The sequence below is a fragment of the Apteryx rowi genome, unplaced genomic scaffold (assembly GCF_003343035.1).
Source record: "Apteryx rowi isolate R43461 unplaced genomic scaffold, aptRow1 scaffold_7, whole genome shotgun sequence".
NCBI lineage: Eukaryota > Metazoa > Chordata > Aves > Apterygiformes > Apterygidae > Apteryx > Apteryx rowi.
Window position 1 is genome coordinate 6,321,952 of NW_020450982.1, and position 8,968 is coordinate 6,330,919.

Consider the following 8,968-nt stretch of genomic DNA (forward strand, 5'->3'; position numbering starts at 1 on the left):
CGAGGCCCTAGGCAGGGCTCCTCCTGCACTGGGCATGGCCATGCTCCTTTAGGCATGGCCACACCCCTTCTGGAATAGCCCCTCCTCCTTCCAGACAGGCTCCTCCTCAATTGAACATGTTCCACCTACACCAGGCATGACCACGCCCCCTTTGGGGCATGCCCTGCCCCCCTCTGGGTATAGCCCCTCCCCTTTCCAGACATGGTCCCTCCCCTCTTGGGTGTGCTCCTCCCGCTCTGGGAATGGCCCTGGCCCTCTGGGTATGGCTCCTCCTCACCCAGACATGGTCCTTCCCCTATTGGGTATGTTCCTGCCCCTTTTGAGCATGGCCACACCTCCTTTGGGGCATGCCCCCACCCCCTCTGGGCACAGCCCCTCCCCCTCCAGACATGGCCCCTCCCCTTTTGAGCAAGGCCCCTCCCCTTTGTGGCCTTGGCTGCTCTCCCCCTGGGTATGGCTCCTCCCCTTCTGGGCCCAGCTCCGCCCCTGTGGTCATGGCCCTTCCCCCAATGAGTCCCCGCCCCTCTCCACCATGGCTCCACCCTCTCTGCTGTGGCCCCGCCCCTCAGGGGCAGGGTCTGAGATGCCAGTGTGCCGCGCAGGTGGTGTATTTCACAGCCACCTTCCCCTACGTGGTGCTCACCATCCTCTTCGTGCGCGGCATCACGCTGGAGGGCGCCGTCCACGGCATCACCTACTACCTGACTCCCCAGTGGGACCGCATCCTCGATGCCAAGGTGTGGGGGCCTGGCCAGGCCATGGGGGCCAGGCTGGGCCAGGTGTGGGGCAGGGGAGTGAGGGCCAGGCCAGGGCGGGCATCACAGCACTGACCCATGCCATGGTGGCAGGTGTGGGGTGACGCGGCCTCGCAGATCTTCTACTCCTTGGGCTGTGCTTGGGGCGGGCTCATCACCATGGCGTCCTACAACAAGTTCCACAACAACTGCTACCGGTGAGTGCCCCACCACCGCCCCAGCTCCGTGTCCCCCGTGCCCCACGCCAGCCCCAGCGGGCCTGACCCCCGTCTCCCCGCAGGGACAGCATCATCATCAGCATCACCAACTGCGCCACCAGTGTTTATGCCGGCTTCGTCATCTTCTCCATCCTTGGTTTCATGGCCAACCACCTGGGTGTGGACGTCTCCAAGGTGGCCGACCATGGCCCTGGCCTGGCCTTCGTGGCCTACCCTGAGGCCCTCACCCTGCTGCCCATCTCACCCCTTTGGTCTATCCTCTTCTTCTTCATGCTCATCCTCCTGGGCCTGGGCACTCAGGTAGGGCCACAGAGGTTGGGGAGCGCGGTGGGGCCGATGGCATGGCAGGACTGGTGGGCAGGGCTGGGCTGATGTGCTGCCTTCTCCACCCTGCCACGCAGTTCTGCCTGCTGGAGACGCTGGTCACAGCCATCGTGGATGAGGTGGGCAATGAGTGGATCATCCGCAGGAAGACCTTTGTGACACTCGGCGTGGCCGTGGCAGGCTTCCTGCTGGGCGTCCCACTCACCACACAGGTAGGGAGCCAGCGGGGGCACAGCCGCTGCTGGCAACAGGCTGCAGGGGGGGGGGGCATGGTGTTGCCATGACAACACCAGCAGTGATGTGTTGCAATGCCAGCACTGTCAGCCAGGTCCATCTTGTTGCCATGACAACCTCCAGTGGTGGTGGTGGTACCTGGAGCCTGATGTTGCCATGCCAACCAAGGCAGTGGTATCCAGGCTGGGTGTTGCCATGCCGATCCTGCCAACTCAGTGTTGCCATGCCAGTGCTTGTTGTGGTGCCCATACTGTTGCCACATCAACCTTGGCAGTGGGGTGTTGCCAATGCTGTCAGCCATGGCCACATTGTTGCCATGGCAGTCCCAGGTGGTGGTGCCCAGGGCCTGACATTGCCATGCCAACCCTGCCATTAGATGTTGGCATGCTGACCATGGTGGTGGTATCCAGGCTAAGCATTGCCATGCCGACCCTGGTAGAAATGCCTGTGCCGTTGCCATGCTGACAGCACGGTGCCGGGCAAGGGCAGCCATGCCAACAGCTCCCTCCCACAGGCAGGGATCTACTGGCTCCTGCTGATGGACAATTACGCCGCCAGCTTCTCCCTGGTCGTCATCTCCTGCATCATGTGCGTGGCCATCATGTACATCTATGGTAGGTGCCCTGCACACAGCCAATCAGGAGGCAAGGCTGCCCTAGCCAACCAATCGGGGGGGGGGGGGGCACCAACTTCTGGCCAGTCAGCAGCACGCAGTGTTCCGACCAGCTAAGGTGCGTGAGGCTGTTAGCCAGTCAGGTCAGCAGGGACCCAGGGCCTGGTGTTGGGGGAACCCAGGTGGTGGGTCCCCCTGCCTTGGGGTGTCCAGGGGCTCGGTGGGTGCTTGGGTCTTCCCAGGCCCAGCTGGGCCGTGCGGAGGCTGATGGCTACCCCATCCCTACAGGACACCACAACTACTTCAAGGACATTGAGATGATGCTGGGCTTCCCACCCCCGATCTTCTTCCAGATCTGCTGGCGCTTCATCTCGCCCGCCATCATCTTTGTGAGCATCACACCCACGGGGCCCAGGCCCACAGGATAAGGGGCAGGGAGCCCACCCAGCCCTCCCCACTCCCACCACCCTGGGGTGGGGGCACTGGGCCAGGGAGGCAGCGGGGATGGGGCAGAGCAGGATAGTTGGTGGGGGGGCGGGGGCGGGCTGCTCCCCGCCAGCTGATCCTGCCTGTCCCTCCCCAGTTCATCCTGGTCTTCACAGTGATCCAGTACCAGCCCATCTCCTACAATGACTACGTCTACCCTACCTGGGCCATCAGCATCGGTTTCCTCATGGCACTCTCCTCTGTGATCTGCATCCCCATCTACGCCATCTACAAAGTGTGCTGCTCTGAGGGGGACACGCTGCTGGAGGTGGGTGGCCCAGGGGCCAGCCCCTGTATCCCACCCGGGCATCCCCACAAGGCTGTCACTACCCTCTGCACCCCACCAGGGCTGTCAGCACCCCGCAGCAGGTGCTGCATGGAGACAGCATCCATGGGGCAGCCCATCACTGGGCACCCCTGGGGGCTGCTGGCACGGGTGGAGGGCTGGGGCAGGGTAGCACGGTGGGTGCTAACCCTGCCCCTCTTCCCCAATCTCCCTCTCTCTAGCGTTTGAAAAATGCCACCAAGGCAAGCAAGGACTGGGGCCCGGCACTGGCAGAGCACCGCAGCGGGCGCTACGCCCCGGCGTTCAGCCCCTCCACTGAGTGCCACCTGGAGGTGCAGCCCCTGCACCCAGAGAAGGCCTGGAGCGAGGCCGCGGCTGCGCCCCCCGTGCAGGGCAGCAACRGCTCAGCCCACAGCCAGGACTCCAGACTGTGACCCCCTGCCGTCCCCGCACCCCCTCTAACCCCTCCCGCGCGGTGACACTTTAGCACCTTCCGCTGGCGGAGCCTGGCTCCGGGCTGCACCGGACTGCGGGGGGCTCTCAGCGCCTGTCCCCGAGACCCCCTACCTCCTCTCCGGTTAACCCCCCCCGTGGCGTTTGTTAACCCTCGTGTTTACGGTAACCATTGGATGCGACGCTGGGACAAGAGAGGAGGGGGCCCAGCCCCAGGAGGGCCAGGAGCCAGAGGCACTTTGCAGGGGCCCTGCCCTGCGGGGCGAGCGGCCCGGGGCTGGCGGGGGGYGGGAGCACCATCTGGCTCCTGGCCCCCTGCCACGCTGATGCGGAGGGCCCCAGCGGGCCCAGCACCCTCCTGGCGTGCAGGTAGAGAGGGTGTCAGGTCAGGTCTGGGCCCGGGGCAGGTGGGTGCCTGGCTACCCCAGGGTGCTGCCTGCACCGGAACGGCGCACAACTGTTTTCAGGATTCGGTTCTGCCTGCGGCTGACCCGTACCCCGGGCTATGTGTGCACAGGGCAGTTGTGGAGGGGTTGGCACTACACGGACCCCCCTCCCCACACACACACACCCCCAGCTGGGTACCAGCTGTGGCTCAGAGCCTGCAGGGTCCCATGGGTGGCCATGCATGGCTGGGACGGTGCCAAGAGCGGGGCTGGCACAGGGAGATGGGTAAGCGCCGCAAACAGCTGCTGCCTGCACCAGCCGCAGGACCTCACAGCACAAGAGATGAGCACTTAGGCACACGTGTGCACGCGCGCGCRCGYGTGTGTGTGTGTGTGTCCCTTGCAGACACGCTACACACATGGGATGGACACATACACTGTGCACGTGTGCATGCACACACACGGTACCCCGTGGCCATGCAGGAGGCGTGCTGTGTGTGTGCACACACCCACAGTATGCCCCCCCATCCCCATATATATAGCACTGTACCCCCCCATCAGCCCCCACACCACAGCACCCTGCTGGGGGGCTGTGGGTGCCCACATGGGTGGCCAGGCAGCACCAGCAAAGCTGGGCACAGCTGTAAGCAGCATGGGCACGGCTCCATGCTGCTCCCTGCCCCGTGGTGGGGCAGGAGGGCTGAGGAGCACTTCAGGCCTGGCTGGAGGTGACAGGGTAAGGACAGGGCCCAGCTCTCCCTGACAGCCTTGGCACAGGCAGGGGGGGACCTTCCATGGTGCTAAGGGGGAGCAGGATGGACTGCCCCCCCCAGCTGCTGCTAACGAGAGATACCAGAGGAGACACGGAGGGGCTGAGCCAGCCCACTCACTCCGAGCCATCTGGGGGACACTTGGTCTCCAACCAGTATTAGTGGAGCAGGATGCACTGGGCAAAGCCGAGCGGTCTAAAATCTGTCTTCCAGCTACAGCCTCTTGGCTCTAGCTCTTGATTTGGGGAGGATGGGGTGGGACCCTTCCCACCCCAGCTTGTCCCCTCCCAGCCAGCACCATGCTCCCCTGCCAGGGTCTGGAGCCACATGGCTTCCGTACGGACACAGCGTGGCTTGGAGGGGACACGGAAAGCACCAGGCCCCAGGGGCAGCGGGCGGCAGGGTGCTGAGCCCCAGCAGGATGTTCCAGCTCCCGTGTCCCCGTCCCGAGCCCCCTGTGCGACGCCGTGGAGAGGCGCAGTTTCCCGCATGGTGCCTGTGCCCTGCCCCATGTGTCACGACGCTACCGTTCACCTCTAATTGTTAGCAATAACGCGCGCGTCCCTGGGTAGCGCTGCCTGTGCCAGTGTCTCTCCCGGTGTAGAGTTCTAAAGTATCCTAGACTTTAATGAGATTTATATTCCTGAGTCCGTGTCCCGCTGTGCCCTTCTTTGGGGAGCTAGGGGGAATTCAGAGGGACAGTGGGGGACCTATTTCCCCTGGGTGCACCCTTTCCCCTTTGGATGCTCAACGCTGGCACTAAGCAGCCAGGGTGGGCCCCAGGGAATGCTCCAGGCCCTGGCTCCTGCCCTTGCCCCCACCCAGTGGCCAGCAGCCCTTGCCCTGTTCAGACCTATAAAATCCAGCCCAGGGCTAAGCCAGCGCATGGGGGACAGGGGCTTGCCTTGCTGGGGAAGAACGTAGTCCCTGCAGGGGTCCAGCGAGCATCTCACGGAGCAGAGAGGGCAGCTGGCCTTTCCCCATGCACGCGCTGGGTGTCTTGCCCTAGCTGGGCCCCTTGCAGGGCAGGAGCCTCCGGTGGCGCCCCAGGGCTGAGCGAGGAGGGGGCAGCACCGAGGGCGGGGAGGGCAGGAAGGGGGGGCCGCACCCCACAATCCCTGGCTGGAGGAGCGAGCGCGGCCAGGCAGGAGGCCAGGCAGGGCTCTGGGAGGACGGCGCGGCCAGGTCCTGGCGGGTGACATGGTTGGCTGGCCAACCCCATACGCAGGGACTCAAACCCTCTGCAGGGCTCCTTTGGGCTGGTGCACTGGCTCCCAACGGGGACAGAGAACCAGGTCCTGCTGCAGCTCCCAAGGGGCTGCCCGGGCGCAGCGGGGATCTGCAGAGAGAGCAGAGTTAAGCRGGGGTTGCCCAGGGCAGCCCCGAGCACCTGGCACGATTTGGTGCCAGGGCAGAGAGCACTGTCGGCATCCCAGGCCCTGATCTCAGCAGGGCCCTGCAAGGAAAGGCCCCAGCGCTTACCTGGGTCGCTGGTCAGGGCTCTTCACCTCCGGGGAGAGGCTGGGGCATGTGGGCCAGGGGCCCAGCTGCAAGTCCTGCTCCATGGCTCTCCTCTGGTCATGCAGCTCTGTGGGGAGGGACGCGAGGAGGAAGGAGCATCAGGCCAGGTGCAGGAGAGCGTATCCATCCCACACTTCATGCAGGGCACAGCATGGGGTCCCCACCTCTCCTGACACCAGCAGATGTCCAGAACTGAGTGTGAGCCCTGGCTTGCACAGGTGCCTCGCCTGTGTGCCCTGCTCTGCTCCCCATGCAGTCCCCTTACCTGCCAGGGTGGGCTCCGGTGCCTGCGGCCTCATGGCAGCACAGTGTTCCTCCTCCAGGCAGCGCTGGGGACAGGCAGAGTCAGACGCTCCTGCCCCTCTCCCAGGGGTCTCCCTGGCAGGGGGGCAGGAGGAGAACTGAACAACAGTCCCACACCAGTGACACACAAGGCCTGGGGCTCCCAATGGAGAGCACTGCCACCTTGCAAATTGGGGCTGGGCACAAGACCCAAGCATCCAGCTCTCAGACCCCCTCATCACCCCATGCATCTCCTCCCCCAGCAGTGGAGAGAACCCAGGTGTTCAGGTCCCCAGCATCTTCTCTGTCCCTCCCCAGCCTCTCCCCATCTGCTGGCTCAGCACCGCCAGGCTCTGCTTTGGGATAAGAGCCTGTGGGGTCCTCATCATCCACTGTACGGCACAGAAGTGGGGCAGACCCCCAGCCAAATGACAGTTGGGCCAAGTCCTCGGCGCATGCACAGAGCACAGGACTCACCTGGAGGTGGGCGATGTGTTTCTCCAGGTCATGGCACTCCTCTTCCAGCATGGACCTAGGGTAGAGATGGACAGTAATTTGTGTCCAGCGCAGGGAAGGGGTCTGCCCCAAAGCAGGCATCCCCCTGCACCCCTCCTAGGACATGGTGTTGGCTCAGCAGGAAGCCCAGGGCAAGGTGCTGCTCGGGGTGTGCGTGGGGTCTTGAGCTTTCTCAGGGTGCAGGGAATGCCCCAGGGGGAAACAAGGCTCAGAGCAAGTGTCCTGCATGGCACGGAGGAGAACCCCGGCATCCTGGCCCAGACACCAGCCCAAACACAGTGCCTGTCCCCCACTGACCACACAACATCCAGTATCTCTGACACAGCCTTGCCCAGACACCAGCCCTGAGGGCAGAAAGGGGTGCAGGATCTGTGCTGCAGCCAGCACAGTGGCTCAGCAGGAAATGGGAGCACAGCCCCAGTGAGGGGACAGGGACCCTGCCAGCTGCTCACTTACCGGAGCTGGGGCAGCACTTGGGGCAGGTGGGTGATGTTCAGCTTGTCTCTGAAGGAGTCCAGACGCTGGGCCAGCCCCAAGGCCGAGCTGGGGGAGCAGGGGCAAACAGCACTCCCTGTGAGGGCACTGCCGAGTCTGGCCCACTGCAGGCAGGGCAGGGGGCCAGGGAGCCTCTGCTCCCAGCAGCCCGCCCAGGGATATGGCAGGGGGCCTGCGGCTGTAGGTGGATATGGCCCATGGGTGCTGAGCAGTATGGAGACCCACCTGGGAGTCATGCTGTCCTGCGAGAGTATGTCTTGCCTCGTTCCCGCAGTCCCCTCCATGGCAAAGCTGACCACGTGGGGGCTGTACCTGGCCACAGCCCTGCCTCCATCCCTGCAGGAGACGCTGGGTGAGGTCCCTGCCCTGAGCTGGGGCACAGACCCCACCACCACCCATGGCGGGTGCTCACAGCCCTCGTGCTTGGGGGGCTGAAGGGCTTCTGCCACCCTGGGGTGATGCTGAGCAAGTGGGAACAAGAGGCCTGAGTCCCCCGTCCGCTCCATGTTCCTCATGGGTGTCCCTGTCCCGTCTGCACCCTGCGCAGGAAGGGCCACGGCCCTCCAGGGGCATCTGGCTGGCACTGCACCCAGGAAAGGGGGTGGATGGGGGACAGCCTGCCCCATAAGCACTGCTGCACCCCAGCCTGTGGCCGGGGAGGAAGGGCAGCCGTGGGGACAGGCCCCTGCCCTAGTCCCCCAGTACCCAGGTGCCCGCCAGCGGGAACCTGGGGGCAGGCTCTTGGCCAGGAGGGGGACAGGCACCCCCAGCACACACAGATTGCAGTGCCCTATGGGGAGGCACCAGGGCTGCCCCAAATCCCAGCACCACAGGGTGCTGGGGCAGCCCYCCAAGCCCAGCTCTGTTGCAGTGCAGCCCCAAACCCCAGCTCGGCCATGGGGTGCGGGGCAGCCCCCCCCCGGCCGGGCTGTGCCCACATACCTGCCCTCCTGGGCCGCCCGTTGCTGGAGGCCGAGCAGCAGCAGCCGGATCTCCCCTCTCACCAGCTCCCTGAGCTGGGGGGGCGCAGCCAGGAGGGCCTGTGAGCCGGTCCCACGCGCGGGGTCCCCAAGGCTGTCAGTGCGACGTTCCTGCCACAGCTCCTGCAGGACTGCCACCTGCGGGGCATGGGGGGCCAGGTGGCGGGGGGCAGCCCCCCATGGCACCGGGGCCAGGGGCCCGCAGTGGAGGGGGGGTTGGGGCTGGGGTGGTGGGAGGGGGCCCACCTCGGTGTGCAGCTCCAGGCTGTGTTCCACGGCCTCCTCGCCCAGCATGCGCCGCACGGCCGGGCACTCCCCGGRGGGCACCCGCTCCTCCAGCAGCCCCCACAGCGAGGGCCACCCTGGGGCCCCCCGATGCGGGAGCATAGGGCAGCCCCACGGCTGTGGGGCAGTGAGGGGTCAGGGCAGTGTGGGGCTGGGGGCTGGGGGGGGTGGGTTAGGGTTAGGGCCCCCCCCCGATCCTGCTGCACCCCCTGGGCAGAAGCAACTCAACCTCCCCACACGCCACGGCTGGAGTTTGCGCTGCCCCCCAGCCCACTCCAGCCCCACATGATGGCCAGCCCTCCCCGACTCCTGCCTCCCACCCCCCCCACGCTGCCCCATGGGCCCCCCATATTCCTGTCCCCAT

The 8,968-nt window shown here is 65.5% G+C and overlaps 2 protein-coding genes across 3 annotated transcripts in view; one reads left to right on the plus strand and one right to left on the minus strand.

The window, feature by feature from the left end:
• Positions 1-5,172, plus strand: part of SLC6A9 (solute carrier family 6 member 9) — a 6,200-nt gene extending 1,028 nt beyond the window's left edge. The window contains exons 3-10 of the mRNA XM_026086720.1: positions 603-737; positions 849-952; positions 1,036-1,273; positions 1,375-1,509; positions 2,046-2,145; positions 2,433-2,533; positions 2,728-2,898; positions 3,138-5,172. Of these exons, the coding sequence (XP_025942505.1) occupies positions 603-737; positions 849-952; positions 1,036-1,273; positions 1,375-1,509; positions 2,046-2,145; positions 2,433-2,533; positions 2,728-2,898; positions 3,138-3,350 (1,197 nt within the window). The 3' untranslated portion in view covers positions 3,351-5,172. The remainder of the gene's footprint in view (positions 1-602; positions 738-848; positions 953-1,035; positions 1,274-1,374; positions 1,510-2,045; positions 2,146-2,432; positions 2,534-2,727; positions 2,899-3,137) is intronic.
• On the minus strand, positions 5,127-8,867 carry CCDC24 (coiled-coil domain containing 24). Of its 2 annotated transcripts, XM_026086723.1 has the most exons (8): positions 8,566-8,867; positions 8,282-8,457; positions 7,565-7,675; positions 7,301-7,387; positions 6,806-6,860; positions 6,312-6,375; positions 6,008-6,113; positions 5,127-5,864 (listed from the first exon to the last, which is right to left on the minus strand). In XM_026086723.1, exons 1-8 carry the CDS (start codon positions 8,704-8,706, stop codon positions 5,531-5,533), a joined length of 1,074 nt encoding a protein of 357 aa, XP_025942508.1. In that variant the 5' UTR covers positions 8,707-8,867; the 3' UTR covers positions 5,127-5,530. The 2 variants fall into 2 exon arrangements, with proteins under 2 accessions (XP_025942508.1, XP_025942509.1); XM_026086724.1 differs by lacking the exon at positions 7,301-7,387.
• Between the last annotated feature and the right edge of the window lie 101 nt (positions 8,868-8,968).